Source organism: Ischnura elegans, chromosome 4 (genome assembly GCF_921293095.1).
Source record: "Ischnura elegans chromosome 4, ioIscEleg1.1, whole genome shotgun sequence".
Lineage (NCBI taxonomy): Eukaryota > Metazoa > Arthropoda > Insecta > Odonata > Coenagrionidae > Ischnura > Ischnura elegans.
Window position 1 is genome coordinate 80,202,983 of NC_060249.1, and position 18,887 is coordinate 80,221,869.

The 18,887-nt window shown below is 38.3% G+C and overlaps 1 protein-coding gene across 3 annotated transcripts in view; it reads left to right on the forward strand.

The window, feature by feature from the left end:
• The first annotated feature begins 735 nt into the window (after positions 1-735).
• LOC124157702 (PHD finger protein 7-like) overlaps positions 736-18,887 on the forward strand; it is a 38,751-nt gene continuing 20,599 nt past the window's right edge. For all 3 annotated transcript variants that reach the window (XM_046532656.1, XM_046532657.1, XM_046532658.1), the window contains exons 1-8: positions 736-1,035; positions 1,484-1,585; positions 1,745-1,869; positions 10,409-10,580; positions 16,611-16,714; positions 16,814-16,933; positions 17,139-17,269; positions 17,583-17,740. In XM_046532656.1, coding sequence (XP_046388612.1) covers positions 928-1,035; positions 1,484-1,585; positions 1,745-1,869; positions 10,409-10,580; positions 16,611-16,714; positions 16,814-16,933; positions 17,139-17,269; positions 17,583-17,740 — 1,020 coding nt within the window. In that variant the 5' untranslated portion in view covers positions 736-927. The remainder of the gene's footprint in view (positions 1,036-1,483; positions 1,586-1,744; positions 1,870-10,408; positions 10,581-16,610; positions 16,715-16,813; positions 16,934-17,138; positions 17,270-17,582; positions 17,741-18,887) is intronic.

Genomic DNA, 18,887 nt, shown 5'->3' on the forward strand with positions numbered 1-18,887 from the left:
AAATCAAATTGTAAAATCATGATTCAAAGCTTGCCACATTAATAAGAATATTTCCTGGCTATAATCCAGCTTGCAAGGGATATGGGGCAGTTACATCATTTTTGATACATTAAAAGTGATTATCAACTACACGACAAGTATATACTTTTACATTCCACATGAATGCTTACTTTAAGTACAGATAATTAGTAACACCAAATACGACGTGGTGATTTAGACTAAGCTCTTCAGTTGCTTGAAGAGTATATTCCTCTTTAGTGGATGTTTTACAACGATATATGCATATATGTGATTCATTTTGATGATTATAAATACCAGTTGTTTATTATTGGTTGACAGAATTACTTTCCTGTTAATCGCCAACTCTTCATTTGGCTGCAAAGCCTACAAGTAATGGACTATAACCCCGATAGAAAATATCAAAGGCCACAGCACAGAAGAAAGTAATCACAGCTACGTTTAGTGAGAAATACAATTTGTAATTTCATACCACAAAAACGGTCCGTATTATTGATACTGCGATACCGCCGCGCGCGCGGGATGAGACACAAAACAGAAATTAGAGTAATACAGTCCTTTGGATTGAGATTGCAGCATTCTAACAAACTTTATCAATAATAATGATAATTTATAGACCACTTACTGGACAAAAATTAATACATTTTTTCGGCATAATGAAAACTTTTTGACGTTGCGGTTGAATACCATTACGCGAGTGCCATGATTCGTTGGCTGGGTTGGCTGGCGTACGCGGACAGAGAGATGTCGCCTCGGATGCCTCGATTGTAAATGGGAAGATTAGGAGTGGCATTTTGGTTTTTCTTTATTCAATTTGACTTACAAACTACTGTTTATGCCGTGTGTGAACTGTGAAAGTGGTGTGATTTCTCAGGGAAGAGATTTATAGTTTCTTATTTTCGGCCGAAAATGTTGTCTGTCAAGGGAACTTGTGAGTTTTGTGGAAGGCCTCGCAACGATATTCTGTATGGACCACTACACAAGCAGAAGGATATAAAATGCCATTATTATTGCCTGGTAAGAGTCTAGTAAGGCAATTTTTAATAATTTTCAATGAGCCATTGCGAAACCGAACCATCAAAATGTGTTGAATATTAAAGTAGGCCACCTGATATGCATGAAGTTCTTGGGCTCCAACGGAAAATATTTGAATAATATTTGATGATTTTCAGCCAGGAATGTTTGTACGTAATGCATATGTTACCATCCATATATTGGCTTGTTAAGATTCTCATTTGTGTTGCACTATCATCTGTCACGTTCTGAGTACTTTAATTATGTTCGCACAAGTCTTGTCTGTATTTTGGGGTCTGTCTCTCGAACCGTTTATCTGAAGTGTGATTGATTAAGTGTTTGAAATTCATTATCATTAAAGTGACATACAAGTAAAAATATACTTAGCTAGTCTGTAACAGAGTTTTTGTGTTCTTATATACTTCAATTTAAATATCCTTTTTGTTTTCAGCTTTTTTCCCACATTCTTGACCAAAATGGGTCAGACGAGGAAGGAATTCTTGGGTTTCTTCTCCCTGACATTCGCAAAGCCCTCGAGAAAGGAAAGGATATGGTATGTGAGTTATGTTATCATGGTCATTGTCATTAGTTTTTCGGTTAATTTTAAACTGCAGTAAGATACCCCATCAGTATATTTTAATGGATATGTATTTTTAATAAGTGTATAATTCAATGCCTGACTTTCGTTTAATCATGATTCCTTAATTCCTAGCGGTGCTCATATTGCCGTCGGCCCGGTGCGCTCTCCAAGTGCTTCAACAGTAAGTGCAAGCGAATATTTCACCTCCCATGCGGGCTGGAAAAAGGTTCGCTTCACTTGTATTATGGAGATTTTAGGTAAGTTAATCCAGTCAAGAGCTAGAATTTTTGCGAAATTACTTGAGCGGAGGATTAAAAGCAGTTTTTAATTTTAAGAAGAGATCACTATGGTGGTCAACTAAACGTGTCATGTCTTTTCGGGGTCCCTACGCCCACTATCTCAGGTTTTGACTATTTTTCCTGTATTGATTACAATTTAAGTTGAGAAAAGGAGAAAATATATTTCCCCAGATTTATTTGCCGTTGGAAATGTGAGTTTTTTTGTGTACCTAGTAACTGAAGAAATGTTTCTTAGTCAAATGATGACAATCAACCATCTTTGGTGTATTGTAAAAACAAAAGTAAGCTACTTAAAGTCATGGGACGGTAATTATGCAGTTTCGTGAACTGCGTCATTTTACAATTTGTTTTTATTTAAATACCTCTAGCTAGAGCAATGTGGAAATTAAAGCATAGGAATGCTAATCTAGAAATCATTAGTTACCCAATAAACTTTACCCTTAAATGAAGAATTTTGTTGTGAGCAATTAGTATTTTTTGCATATATATTTTCGTGTCTTTGCATTCTGTGTTATATTGAATTTAATGGATAATTCTTATGAAAAGAACAATCGCAAGCATTGAAATAAGAAGTATCAGGTCATTTTTTAAAGGAATTTTCCCTAGGCAGTGTTGAAACAGCTTGAACCTCCTCTGTAATTCGAAATTCAATTGATACCAACAACTTTGGCTGGCCTCAGTGGCAGCAGGGTTAAGTCCTCGCCTGTCAAACCGAAGGCCATGGGTTCGAAATCCGCCTGGGTAAGTTACCCTTATCCAGGGCGTGGATATTTGTGCCTGTTTGATTGTTGAAATGTTAACGAAAACCACAATGTAAAGGCTGAATAGAGCTGTTTTCAGAGTTGTGGAAATATATATTAATATATAAACTTTTGTTAAGTATCAACTTTACTGATGCTGTGCAAAAAAGGGGGCTTGAGGTTTAACACTTCGTGATATCAGTTTAACACATGAAGAACTTGAGTTTATTCCGTTTTCTGCCATCACCAAATAATGTCAGTGGACAAAAAAATCTTGGCACTACATGACTAGAAATAGTTGGAGAAATGACTAAATGCATTTCGTAGCCAATAGAATGAATGTGGATAACAACATTTTCCTTTTCATTTCCTCAATAACGGATACTTCCCCAGCCTCTCTCCAGTTCGAAACTTGCCGCTGTTGCTAAGAGAGATGAGCCATGCCCTTCTATATGGTCAGATAACATTCTAAGTAGCTGGGGTAGGTTATAGAGGGATGGCGATGGCGTGGGAGTGGTTGTGGGGTCACGATAAGAGAGGTGTGGAGTCTAATCTGAGGTTTGAGGCGAAATGGAGTGGAAACGTGACAAAATGAAAAAGCAGGAGCAATTTCCACAATTTAAAATTTATTGGTACTACCGCTTTTGCTTTACAGCATCATTAGGTACCTGGTGATGCTGTAAAGCGAAACCGGTAATTGCTCCTGCTTTTTCATTTTTCTTTCAGAGGTGTGGAGGGCAGGAGAAATAGGGGTGGGTTAATGGGCTTTAGCCTTACCTGAGACTACATCTGGGGAACATGTTTCTTTTAAGAGACACTCAAGCTCCCTCACCTCAGGGAGGGAGTGAATGAGAAATTGTAGCAGAGGGTCTGGAAGATCAGTGAAATGTGGCAGAAGAGAATAAACAAAGATTTTGGAAAGGAAGATCTCTCGGAATAAGGAAACGGGGAGGTGGGCTATAAGGCTGGAAAGTTCCTAGTTTGAGTTCAAAGTCTGTCTTCATTACGATTAGCCTGAAAAATAATTTTGTGGTAAATAAGAGCCCAAGATTAAATACAGTAAAACCTCTTTACATCGTAATGGAAGGGACCAAAATTTGGGCAATTTGATGTGGAGGTTCACTATAGAGAGATTTTAGTGATAGGCACCATTTTTTCATATCCTTTGGAAATGAAACCATTTCTTTTAAACCATTATATTTATGTGTTTAAACAAACATTCATGCATCAGTGAACATATATTTATTATTTAATAATTACAGATAGCGAGCGCTATTGCATGATTTTTACCATGATTCAAGAGAAAATGATTTGATCTCTCTTAATTCAACAGTCACTTAAAATGATTAGGATAGTTGGATACCTTTTTTTCTTATCTACTGTTAGGTATGCTCTCATATGGAAACAAAATGGCCTTAACTTAAATTGTAAACGTGAAAATTACAGTATATTAAAGGTGTATATGAAAAAAATAACCGTGAAACATTTATTGTTTAAAATGTCATTTCATGTATGTAATTGCAGCTGCATTAATGGTCTCTTGTTGTCTCGGTACGGTTTGTGGAGGTAGTTTTGCCGTCTCGGGGGTGTCTCCTTGGTATGATAAGTGGAGGTTTTACGATATAAAGAGGTTTACCTATAAATTTACTTGTAAATCTGATGGGACTGTTGGGGTGTTATGAAGTATGGAGGTTTATGATGTAAAGAGGTTCACTGCATAGAGATTTTAGTGTATTTTTAAGTTGTTTATTCCATAAAAATAAAATATAATAAATTTTTATGCATACAATAATACATCTTAATGATTCTTAAGTTAAGTGAACTTCGTCTTCAACTGAGGTGGAATTATTTCCTTACTGTTATCTTCCTCGTGACTACTGTCATGACTGGTCCCAGCCTCTGGATCCTCTGATGCAGGTAGTAGCCTTGCATCGTCACAATACGATCCATCGCAAACAATGACCCACAAACTTCTGACAATGAAGGAGCGAAGTCTTGATTAATTCCATGGTCTATAGGCTAGGACTTGCTAGTCAAATTCTGGGTCATTCCATACGGTAAAAGTTTCAAGACAGCCAGAAGCCGCTTACCTTGTGAATGGGAGATAAGGTGCTTATGAAAAATCTTAATGCACAGAATCATCAATCCCCACTCACAGAATTTTGCCTTCAGTAAGGGCTCAGGTATGAACTATGATACCATCAGTATATTCTTACCATTTTTTAGATTTAGATCTATTGTTTGTAGGGGATCTTTCAAATAGGCTTGCTCGCAAATTCCCCTAAAATAAATTCAATGTTTCTTTCTACAACCCCTACACTCTCAGTAAAGTTTTGTGTCGTAACAAAGACAAAATAGATTCCATCCATCAATCTGGCATTTACAAAGTTAATTGTGAATTATACAACATGTGTTAAATCGGTCAAACAGGCAGAAATTTCAATATCAGAATGAAAGAACATGGATGGTGCTGGAAAAATGGGGATGAAACGTCTTTTCTCGCCAAACACTTACTACAGACTTTGCATTGTTGTCATTTTCAACCTGAAATTCTACATCTCGAAAGTAAGGGCGCAAGACTTGATGTTTTCGAGCAATTCGAAATTGTCCAGAGTGATATGAATATGCTCATGAATGAACAAGTGTTTTTCCCCACTCTCCTCTCCTCTCCTTAAGATACCCTTCCCGAAAACAAATGGTGAAATTATTTCTTCACCCACTCCTTAATGCCCCGTTCACACTACGTCCTTTTTACGCCGGTTAGCCCCGACCATGGTTACAAAACGAGGTGTGAACGCAAGTTCCCGTTAACCGTGGTTGGGATTCTGACCACCGTTTTCCGACCATGGTTGGCGGTAGTTCATGCGTGTGTGAACGCAAGTTGGTTAAAAGCTGGTTAGAAAAAGAAGAAGGCGAAGCAGCAACGAAGTGGGAAAGGAGGAAAGGAAAACAGAAAATAAAGCATTCGAAGTGGAGACGGCCGTTATTGTTGAATTATATTCGTCAGAATTAATTCTAAGGAAAGTGCTATTGATTCATTCCGTAATGTGTTGTATAGTATGAGATTTTAAACCTGATTTAAGTTATGCGATATACTTTATAGTTCGTAGTGAATTAGATATTTGCTCGTATTGTATTGTTACGGACAGATTGAATAATCTTTATTAATATTTTGCTAGAATTTAGTAAAATGTGCGAAACTACCATAATAAAAATCCGAAGGTCACAATGATTTTAATGTTTTGGTAAGAGTTCTTTGTCCCAGTTTGAAAAAGATCACTTATGTTCATCCTTGAACTAAAGTTCTTCCCATATGAATGTAAAGTATCAGGCTAACGGCTAGTCAGATGTAACGATAGAAAATAAATTTAGAAACGTCGGGTGATACCACATATCGCAAAAATTACCACGTTCTCTCTCTTATTTCATAATTTAATTTCAACAATCGTCACATTTCTGCAAGTTATTCGTCCACATTTGAAGAAGAGGTAAAAGAGTTTTTAATTTACGGTATAGCATCAGATTGCATCATGTCCTTTGTCAAAGTCAGAAAACAATCATAGCTAAGAATGTAATGCAGCGAAAAGTGTATCTCCATCCCAAATCACAAGTGTCTCAAATTGAGGCTCAAGTCTCAAGATTAGGTCCTCGATTTTCTTCGCCTACATCAATGATTTGTCGACACATCCGAATCAAGGGCAAGTAGTAGTATATGTTGTTGATATCAACCTAATTATCACTAATATTCGCTTTTATTCGTATTAAATAGAGCAGTAGAAGAATGCAAGCCACACTATGGATGAAATGATTAGTTGGACGAACACATTTGAATTACCTTCTTCGTAGCAAGGAACAATGATTGTCGACGCTGGAATGCAATTTTTAATTCATAAGCAGCTCATAATATGCACATATGTTTAAATCATTGCAATTAACACAAGAACTTTTCCCTGCACATTCTATATTTCCTTCCATCAAGTTATTCGCTCTTGTCAATTCATTTTTCACTTGGAATTACTTTACCACTCATCAGATGTCGCCAGGGTCTAACCATGGTAAGTGTGAACGCGCGTTGGTTCTGACGTCATCTTACGCTGGTTAAGAAAGATGGTAATGTGAACGGGGCATAACTGACCCCAACATCCATGTCCCATCTGCCCACTCTCTCCACACGTTTGCCCATTTTCTTTTGCTGGCAATTTCCTCCCTTGCACCCCTGCTAACTTTCACTCCTTCTCAACTAACCCAAAGGGACTCCTCACCCCCGCCTCTTTTCCTGCGTTGCTACTTACTCCTCTCCCTTTCTAGAGACACGCGGCCTCCCTTTTAACCCTTACCCCCCTTTTTTCACTCTTCTCAACCCCCCTTCCTGTTTTTCTATGGTTCTTCCCCACGTGTCCTCATTTTACAGTTATGACTATAGTCCTCCTTCCAACGTGGGTTACCCACATCCCGTAGTTGTATCTTTTCCCACTGTGTCTACTCTGTAAGCCAGTTCCCACCCCTTTCCTCAAAGATGTCAAATCCTCCCCTACCACCCTCCTTTCTCAAGGGTATAAAAGGGATTTTCAAATGTTTTGAAGTGTCTTGCACCAGATGATGGCTCAGTTAGCCGAAACGCATTGGATGCATTAAAAATTCTTTTGGAAAAGTGCTACGATCTTCTATTTACAGTAAACTCTTGATTTTACGAAGTCAGTGGGACCGGAAAATTGGCACTTCGTAAAATCGAGTTTCGTAAATTCAAACCTTTTTCATAAGTCACGAAAAAAATGTTCGCTTTTGTTTCTTCCGCCGTTTTTTGTCTTTAGTGGTCTTATTTAAATGTTTTCGGTGGTTATTCTCGGTATAATTCATAGAAAAGGCTTTTTGCTATCAATTTATGATGTGAAAAATCGTTAAATAATTATACCACCATAAAATTCCCATTTCTTGTTCATACTTCAACATCAACGATCGCTAAAGAAATTCCCGACCGGTTTAGAAAACGTAATCAAATAATGAATTGCAATGTTTATTATAAGAATTAACAGTAATAAATTTGTGGTTAGGAGCCAATAGCTACTATTAAGTATGCAAAGGATAGATATTTGTTTCTGACACCCGCGGAATTTTAGCGGTAGCCGGCCTAACCGCCATTTATGTCGCCCTCTATCGCTCAGTGACGAGAAAAAAAGAAAAACAAGGGTCTTAGCCCGTTTCCAAAATAACCTTCGTAAGTTAATATTTCGAGTTACTTCGTATTTTCAGCAGAATGTGCTCTATTTTCACTGAGATTCAATTACGATCATAAATAACGTAGGATGTGATTATCTTCTGGCGAATATTTGAAGTAAATTCTGTTTGAGTTCTCCGTCCGACTACTGTGTTCCATCATCTTCGCAGACGTTGCCATAAAAGACTTAATTCTTCATCAGGACTGTATTCTTCATACCGGGTGTGAGGTGACCTGTTCATATAGTATGTTTCTCTCCTTTTATGCCGACAGGAGCAAGGTTCCAACCGGAAAACGACAGGAGAAACATCTTACAGTATCGGAGAAATATAGATAGAAACGTTATTATCCACATTAATTGTTTTCCTACAAGAGACGTTTTATCATTTCTCAACGTGGTTAAGTATTGGTTCGCTAGCGTGAATTCCCAAAAATGACACGCAAAAACCTGTACCGTCACCTCATTTAGTTTTCGTGTTCCTTTCTCCGCCGTATTGAAAGTTAGGCAAAGGATCATTGACATAGAGAAAAGATTTTCTTAGTTTTAGCCCTAAAAAATAGTCGCGCCATAATCGTAAATAAATATAGTGTGGAAAGAGCAAAGAAATTAATTTCAATTGAAAAGTCAGCTGAGAAGACGAGGGACAATTATAAGCGCGGCACCATTTTCCCGTTAGTGGAAAATACTTCTTCCGCCTCTCTCCGGTTAATAACTTCCCCCCGTTGGAGGTAAAGATGAACCATGCCCTTCTCCACAATCGGGGAACGTTCCCAGTGGGTAGGGTGAATAAGAGTGGGATGGGGATTGCCTGAGGGAAGAAGTGTGGTCAGCACAAGGACTGGTGAAGGGGGCAGGACAAAGAAGGGTGGGGAAATGGCCTTCAGCTCTGCCTCAGTCTACTTTTGGGGGCCGTATTTTTTTGCGACGCACACAAGCTCAGTCTCCTTAGGGAGGGAGTGAATGGGAAATGCTGGGGTAGGAGGGGTTTGGGATGCGTAAGGTGGGTGTCAGCAAGATCAGCCAAAGGCGGCAGGAGGGAAGGGACGGCTTTGGAAAGACAGAACCCCAGCATGGGAGAATGGGGAAGCGCGTGAGAAGAAAGTTCATGGTTAGACTTGGAAGTGCGTCTTCATTACGAGAAGCCTGAAATATAAATTGGCGGTAAATAGAGCCCAGTACTTAAGATGTTTAAGTTGTTCATTCACAAAGGCCAATATATACACGAAAAGATATTATGGCGCGGATTGCATGTATCAACGTCCATTTCGGGATATTATTAATTTCTGTTCCCATTTATAAAAGTAGCAAATAGATTTGAAAGAATGATAATCATGAATAAAAATATCTAAATCGATATCCAAACGCACATGAGCAAAATAGATGAATGTATACATACCGATCCATCGCAAGTAATACCGCTCAAGCTTCTTCCGGTATAGGACTTAAAAAATCCTGGATAATGCCTTGGTCCAAGGGCTGGGACTTGCTAGTCGAGTTCGGGGGTAAAAAGAGGACTCGAACATTAGCCAATTTTAGATCTTCCACGTATTTATGAACGGTGGCATTATCCATTATTAAAACAATTTTGCTGTTCTCTCCAGCAATATTTCTCTGTAGACGTATAACCGTTTGCTGGAAAATTTCTCGGGTCATCCAGCTGTTTTTATTTGCATGGTAAAAAACGGGGAGGGCTTCCAATTTTACATGTTTTAAGCACCGTGGCCTTTCAAATTTCCCAATGACAACGGGCTTATTTTGTCCGTGCCCGTTTGGTTGACGCACAGCCCCCCAGTAACACGCACTTTACTCTTTTCCCCCCATGGCACCTTTGCCCTTAGAAACCCAGGGTTGCGTCAGGTAATGCATTAAAAAATAGCCCAGTTTCAGGGGCCAGCGAGGGTGAGCTCGTCGAGGAAAGGGTCCCGGATTAGGGACCCTTCGAAGTGCTTCGGCGAAAAGTAGTCAAGTAGTCTTCGAAGTACGTTCACAGCAGTGCAAAGGGTTAATTAGGGGTGTACGAAATACTCCACGCGACCTTCCTGACATGCTAAACTACGAATTATTGTCGATGCTATGTTTACGAACAGGCACGTAAATAGGGGCATAATGTCAGCCGCGATATTTTAACTTAACTCCTACTCCCCCTAAATTCCCACAGTGAGGTTTTTGGCGACCCATTTCTCTCCAAAGTTGCATTATCATTTACAATTTCGCACTTTTGATGGACCACAGTTGGAAGCGCTGATTTTTTAGCTACTTACGCTGGCATAACCAGTTTTGTTGACAAATTTTTCGCCGTAGTTCGTATAAACGAATGCCATTTGCTCCTAGGGACCGAGCCGAGGTTCGTAAATTCAAAAAATTTCGTATAATCGAAACTTCGTATAATCGAATAGCGTCATGTATTTAGCATAGGCTTTTCACAGGGACCGCAATATCACTTCGTATAATCGAAAACTTCGTAAAATCAAGAGTTTACTGTATTATGGTAATTTGAGTTGTTAAGTCTTTCATTGAATTTTTCTTTTTTTATCCCAACAGATCATTTTGCAGTGAGCATCGCCAAAAACAACGAGTCCCAGCAGATGTATTAAACTCCAGGGATGTTTTATGCAGTGTATGCTTTGATCCAGTGGAAGACTTGACCTCAAATGATTCTCTGTGGGCGCCATGCTGTAAGAAAAATGGGTGGTTTCATCGTTTGTGCATACAGGTAATCTGGAATAAGACTGATTTCTACCAAATATGCTGCCTTTTACTTTAGCAGTTGTATATTTCACAGACAATATGAAATGCAGCATAAATTATTTCCCGTGCATGAAACCTTTGGGAGCATGAAAGAGCGTTGAAACTACATCAATGGGACGCATCAGCGGTCACTGAACATTAGGCCTCCAGCCCTGGGCATAAAATAATCTTTAACGCTACATGGGTATTGGCGAAGGCAAGAATATCATCCACGTGGATACATGAATCCTTTGAGATAGGGAAAAGGCCAAACAACTTCAATAGGGAGGATGGATATAGCCTCAGCCGCTTGTGGAGACGGTTTCTGGCTCAATCTAATGACCAATGGCTATCGCCTTCCGCTAAAATTCGAATCAGGTCAATAATGGGTTTACGAAACCTATATAAGCTCGGGACGAGAACGATTTCCTTCCCATTCTCTTGAAAACGCTCCCAGTAGGAGGAGTGAAACGTCGAGCAGATAATGTTACCTATGCAGAGAGACCGCCAAAGAGAGGGGAAGTGGAGGTGGGGGGATCCTTCTCTGGAAGACGACAGCGCCAGGTCCCCGCCAGCGCTGTGATAGACGTCGAGCCGTAGAAAGGCCAAAACATCCATCACGCTCAAGAACATAACGCGAATCTGGTTGCATGCACGCTCTACCGGTATATATATTTGAAATTATGAAAGACGCAGCCTTGACTCAAACGTTTGATCAGTTCTGAGTCTCAATTTGGAGCGGATTAATTCTCACGAGAAAAAGGCGATTTTTTTGGGAAGTTTGTAATTTTTTTTCTCCTAATAGGTTTTTATGTGTGCAACTGTGAAGACATACAAACCAAGGCTACATATATCCTATGTTTTTTAGTGGAAATAGTTCCTCGTTAAATGCAAAAATGGCCCCCTAGCGACCTAAATGGTAGCTTGCTGCAACGGCACTTTTGTGGCGTGGTATCCAGTCCCCTTAAACAGAATTTTCAGATTACAAAAGAGAGCAGTGAGGATAAAATAATCTGAAGCCATCGGAGTCTTGAAGACTTTATTTCATAGAAGACAAAATACTAACCTTACCATGTATATACATTTTGAACATTCTAACTCTTCTTATGGAAAATTTTCACTACTTCAAACACTATCTTGTAGCCCATGGTCAACACGCCAAACAGGCAAACTCACTTTTGCTTATTCCACATAATACTTCATTCTATGCAAAAGGATCTCTGTATTGGGGGATTAAATATTACAATGAACTCCCTGACAAAATTAAAACCTTGAACAATACGAATAGAATACAGGTTTAAATCCAAGATAAAACAATTTTACAAAATGACCTAAAGAAATTTATGGCTGACATTCAAGCATTTTCCTACTGATCAGCAAGTCTTGGCTGGAAATTTTGATTGATTTTCTTGAATATCTATTTCTTATTGTATTTTATTTTTGTATGGACATAGCTTGCAGTATTGAAGGTGAATAAATATATAACTATATATTATTATATTTGTTGCTATTATTATGAACAGTTCCATGAGTGGAGTGAAATGCCACCCTGCCTTACGTTCTTGTGTTGGTCGTTAGGCCGGCACCCCCACCGTGAAGCCCGCAACCTGAAGGGCCATACGTATGTGCTATACGGAGTAGTCAAAGATTGTGTATGAAGTTAATGCCTAGTAGTTTTCCAAAGTACTCATTTTCTCCACACTTGTAAGATTAGCTATGACTATTTATGAGTCAAAATTCACAATCTATTATTATTTACGGTTAAGTTTTTAAGTGGAATCACGTATGACCAGAGGATTTGATAATTACCGATACTTAGTTGTTAGCAGTCGTGAAAATGACATGGAATTTGCGATAGGTGCACATTAAATAATATTGAGGGGCAAAATATTGATGTGCTAGGCTGATTGTAAAAATGTTGTGCAATTTACAGCTGGTCTCTTGGAGATTACACACTTTCTCGACTTATCTACCTTCACAATTTATGGATGATTAACTTTTTCAAATGCTTTGAATCTATTTTAAATCATGTCTTCAATCTAAAATTTTTTTATTTGATTGGGTTTTTCTTATTACTTAAACCTTTACTCAATAAAGCATCAATTCCACTGATGCCAATGCACGTTTTGAAAAAATAATACAGTGGAACCTCGATCTGTCGTTTTTCAGGGGGATGAATGAAAAGAACGATGAATGCGGGAAAAGGATCGATGTGGGAATGTTTGTCCGGGTCGCCTATGTCCCAGGAAACACAGTATTTTTGCGAATTATGATATTCATTAATGGATTCAAACAGGATTTTAGCTGATTACGGGAATATTATTAGTTTTAACGTTTTCGCAGCAATTAGATGCACTATTATAATTCATTTTCGGGTGTACGTCTGCGTGCTTAATATTCAACTCAACGTTTCGTTCCACTTACTGGGAACGTCGTCAGGAGAATGAAAATATAAACACCTATCATACCGTTGGAAAAACTGGTCCATTGTTGTCAAGGTATTTAAAAAAGTAAATAAAAATAAAATAAAAGCCAACTTCTTTAAAACATCTACTATAAAAAGGAAGATGAAAAGTGGAATATTGTTATTAAATTTTCGAAATGTATCTCTTCCACTCATGGCTTAAATTATATCCATCATCCCTGTTAAAATTCATAGGTCGTTTAGAAATTTCTATCGCCTCTCTAATAAGCCGTGGATAATATGCAGATTTTCTTGCAATGGCTTTGGCCTCATCCAGGAGGATCTTGTGTCCTGGCCCCGACAAAATGATCGGCGACAGCTGAAGTTTCCCATTGCCTTGCCTTCAGCACCCTTTCATGCTCTTTCAGCCTTGTCACTATCTTCCGTTTGGTCTGTCCGATGTAACTAGACCCACATGAGCACGGAATCTCATATATACCTTCCATTTGTAATGGGGGAACAGCATCAATGACGGATGGAAGTAGGTCTATGATCTTCCTCAACGTGCCAAACCTGGTTTCAACGTTGGCTTTTCCAAGGATGCGAGCAATCCGGTCCATTGTTCCTGATATGTAAGGCAGAACTGCAAAAGCACTTGGTTTTGTTTTCTCCATCGGGGCCTTGACTTCCCTTAAAGCTCTCCTAATGAATGAATTAGCATATCCGTTTCCTTTTAAAATAGAAATAAGATGTTCCATTTCACTTTCCACGCTATCTTCATCAGAAACGGCAAGGGCTCTATGTCTTAAGGTCTTGATAACGCAGGACTTCTGACGCGGGTGATGGTGTGATGCTGCATTTAAGTACCTTTCTGTGTGGGTCTTCTCACCCCGGAAAGTACGGAACCACTCGTACGAGGTGAAGTTCGGCACTAATGCTATCGCGTACGGCGTAAGCAGAGCTTACTGCAAAGGGTTAAGCACGCAGACGTACACCCGAAAATGAATTATAATAGGGAATATTATTACTTTATCGAAACACTTAGGTCATATTGTTGATTCGACTTATCTCTCTGATCTGTCAAATATCCTAAGGAACAAGCCGCCTTGCTAAAAAATGTTTGCACTCCACTCGGAATTTTCACTGCTATTATGCATTTCTGTCTGATTTAAAAATTCTTATCCATCAAATGCCATTTCAAGTACACGTATTTACGAGAGAAATGTGCGTGTTATGCCTCAAACAACTGATTTCGCCGTTGCAGTGATTGGTTATGAGATGGATCAAAATGGCCAAAAATAGTTTATTATTTGAAATGTTCCTTTCTAGCAATTAAATTTTTAATATGATTGAGGCAATGTGGCGTTAATCGTCAGCGGCACGCCCACCTGATCCTCGGCTTCATCCCACTTCTTGTTTTCACCAGGGATCTCGCTCTACCCCCACCCCTGCCGTCATGTGCTACCGGACATACCGAGGCGTTCTGCAATATTCACGTATTTCTAGCCTGGATTCTTTTCTTCATCATCAATGATTTTCAGTCCATCTTTTAAAGTTCTCACTTGTGTCTTCGGAAGGGCCATGGTCCGAAGACGAATAAGAATAAAACTAATAAAAATGAAACCGGACTCCATTGAACCCACACGGAAAACACTAGCTAGTTCTAAGTCAACCCACCCCGGAAAGTACGGAACCACTCGTACGAGGTGACGTTCGGCACTAATTCTATCGCGTACGGCATAAGCAGAGCTTACTGCAGAGGGTGAAGCATGACCATATGACTGCGCAATGAAATTTTTTATCCTATAGGGAAGGCAACTTACCCATTCATTTCTAACAATAAGTAGCGCAGCTCTAGATGAGCAGATGTATTCAGATTGCTAGTTGAGAGGAACAAAATATCCTTAGAAGACATCGCTTCGTTAGCAACTCAGATAAGTGAGACTTGTAGCATAACTCATAAATTGTAGCCAGGCGCCCTGTTTTCGAAAAAAATCGCATCAACTGCCGTGAAGCTCACTATCAGCTGTGAGGTTATCGATATTTGCCAGAAATCATCATCGTATTATTCCAACTATTTCCTTGCTTAAAATTCTTAAATAACGTTAGAAATACGTCGTGTTTGGTATCATTCTTTACTGAATTACGTGCACATCACTAATATCTCAATCTAATAAAAGTATAATACCAATTCATTTTTGGACACCTTTTGGGCTGGTGATTCATGCAGCAGTTGACCTTCAGAAGTGGGGATCTTTGAAGCGAGTCGGCTAAAAAAAGAGTCAGCGGTCGAGAAAGGGGGAGGCATGAAAAAGGTTTCTTCTGTTCTCGAGTAACTTGATATTTTCTTTTGAAGCTAAGGTCGTCGTAATACGATCCCTGCTCGAGCTGGGACCTTTTTTTATTTCGGAGAAGAGGAAAGCCTCAACCGGGGGGAGGCGAGTGCTGAATGGTGGGGGACACCGGATCTTGGGAAATGCGCTAATGTAACTATCCCACGGCACTCTGCTTCTCCTTATCGCATTTCAATCTCCTGGGGAAGATTCAAACTATGTGTCTGTCGTTATTAGCCATAAATAACACGTTGTAAACACTTCATCTCATTTTTATCAAACGATTAATGCGGGAAAATTATTCGACGGGACCTCAATCTTCAAACGATTAATGTGGGAAAACGATAGTTCAGGGAACGATAGGTGCGGGAAAAAATTACGTAGTCTTTATGGAACTTAATTTGGGACCAGGAGCGGCGAACGATGAATGCGGGAACGATAAATCGGGGTCCCACTGTATTTTCTATGTTGCAGTGTTGCCTACATCCAGATAACTGATCTATTCTCTGCAAATATCTTTAATCCAGAATGCGTCAGGTTCCAAGCATGGTGGATTATTGATCCTCCACTATATTGATATTCTTGTCCCTAATGTTGTTACATCATGCTCTATGCTCCTTAAAATGGTTCCTCTCTATTCTGCAGACACCTTCCACTTTTCCTTGTACAAGGTTATTTGCAAGTCCTCCATTTTCTCTTATAGAATAGTATTAGATCTGAATGAGTAAGTAATGAAGGATAGCTGGAAAATATTATTAATCGACTTTAGGAGGCCGCAAGAAGTTCTAGAAGAAGAAAAAATGTTGAGAAAAAGTCATTGACCACGGAAGAAGTCCTAAGTCGCATTGAAGAACAGAGAAAGTATAAAGGCCGTTTTACACGGGGCACGGAATTGCACAGGTTAGAGCTGCATTAATTTCTAAAATGGTGTGGAATTGCGCGAATGCATGAACGAAATTAGAATGGGCTATTTTGTCGTTTTGCATTCTCGCATGTGTTCTAGCAATTCACCGCTTTACACAACGCAATTTTGATTGCGCCTTTGCACGTACGTCAGATTGCGCAATTCCGTGTACCGTGTAAAACGACCTTAAGAGTGTGAATACTGAGGAAGGAAAGGCTTGCTGTAAGAGAATACGGAAGATGTGATAGCCTTGTACGGTGTTTCTTTCACTATTTTGAAATGCATTACATTTTATATAATGCATTAAATGGAAAATCTCTTCTAGTATTCAGTTCCCTAAAATAATTTTAGGTATCACTTTTTCTTGTGTTGCAGAAATTTGCTCTTAGTGCTGCATACTTCTTCAAGTGTCCTCTTTGTGCCAACCAAAAAAAATTCCGGGATGCTATGCTAAAGAATGGAATCTATATACCTGATCAGTGAGTACTTTCCCATCTTAGTGATATTGTTTATTTCTCTGCATGGTGCTTATACCTACCTTATATATATGTTATTCTTATGGTGTTTATGTTCGCCAGGGATGCTTCGTGGGAATTGGAGCCAAATGCATTTGCAGAGCTTTTGGAGCGCCATAATAAATGTGATGCTGCTGTTTGTAAATGCCCTAAAGGACGGGATTACAGTGCTGAAAACCCCAGGTATACGTAATGTACTTCATACTCTTTTTACCAACTCTGGCAGCTAGACAGCGAGATGTCAAAACCTCATGAAAGCTCTCTGAAAGAATGCACTAGACAAATCAATTAATAGTCTTTTTAAGATAGCTGTGTAAAATAAGCATGACCTTTTATTACTAGTAAACCCAGAATAATTTTTAAATTCTAAAATTGTATTTATTTTCAGGCTGTGGACATTAATTTTATGTCAGAACTGTGGATCCAAAGGCATACATATTGGCTGCATACCTGGACCTCGGTCTTCTGTACAAAATCGCTCTATGTGGGATTGTCCCGAATGCCAAGCTGTAATGAAAAGTGTGTTCATATTTTATTTTTTTGTGTCTGTTTGGCTGTGATTGGGCCTATTAAAATAGGTGTGTGGAATGGGATTTTCAAGGAAATTGGAACGGCAAAATATTTGCACTCCAGAACACAACTACATTCAGGCTTTTATTGTTATACATTCTTTACATATTTTTTGAATATCCAAAAAAACAATCCTTATGATATTTTACTGATTTTTAAATTTGGTTACTGCCTTATTTATCTACCTAATCACGGTTAATGTCAATATGTTTAGTTTACTTTGGTAATCATTAGCAACTAATAGGTTGATTATTTGTTATAGATTGCAGCCTTCAAAGAGAAGAAATATTATCAATGTCAAGGCAGAGTGTTTCAGGCGATGAAAGTGAAGATGATATAATTGTGGTTGATGCAGATGTAATAAGTGCGTGTAGAAATGATAGTGAAGTATTTAAATCAGAGACCAGTGCACCTAGCCAGGTAAGTTTTAACCTCAATTATCCTTTAAGGCTATTTTATATGATGCTTTTATTTGAACAGGATTTGTACTAACTACTGTTTGATGAAAATTGTACATCATAGAATGTAATGGCACTTACAACGTACTTGTATTTTAAGGACTAGTTTAGGACATTGTCTCTTCCAAGCACCCAAGTGATGAACATATTTTTAAATCACAACTTAAATCATTTGGTTTCATTCGTTGAATCAAATCTTTCAAATTACAGTCACAAAAACCGTTAATTTCTTATTTGTGACTTTTCAAAATATTTCCTTGATGATGTTCTATGTCCACTGCTGTTTAAAAAAATTGGCTGGATGCATTAAAGTTAAAAGTCATTTCTATTATATCCTAAAATAATCTCCATTGGCTTTTATAGTAATACTTGCTTGGTCAGTAAAAGATTTAAGTTACAACTAGAATATAGTTATGGTTAAAAAAAACTGTTATTAGGTGAGTCGTAAGCTAAGATTCTCTATTAAAATGAAAATTAGAGGTGTACCCAACCTACTTTCTTAGTTATTTGGAAGTTAATGCTTTAAGCAAAGTATATTACGTATGTTAGTTGAAAGCCAATGACATCATACTCAACTAATTACAGTTTGAAAAAAATAGATGTTCAAAAATACATTTATGAATGGGATCTATATCTTTTTATGTCCTAACTTTGGTTTATAACATAAAAAGTGTATTCTATACTATTCTACATAAAAGAAAAGGCTTTTATGAACAGTATGCTTAAAGTATTTGATTTGGACTGTTCGAACTGCAACCTCTTTTAAGTTTCATCATGGCTCACTATTAGAAGTTAATAAAAAAGAGTTCAAATTGAGGAAATTCTTTGTTACCTTTGTCAGCAATATTCTTCAGACTTGCCACACGACTGGTATACAATGGCCTAATGAATGGATTTAAGCTATGCAAATGACCCACAAAAATACTATTATGTACTTATGGATTTGATTAGTTCTTGAATCAGGATTTTATTAGATTATTTTTCACTTTCTTTATTGTAAGTATGAAGAATTCAGACATTTGTTTCTGGAATGGAGGATGTCAAAATTGTTATAAATTAAAACTTTTTTAAGTAAATGTTTTTTCCAATCATCATTTTCAATAGCTATC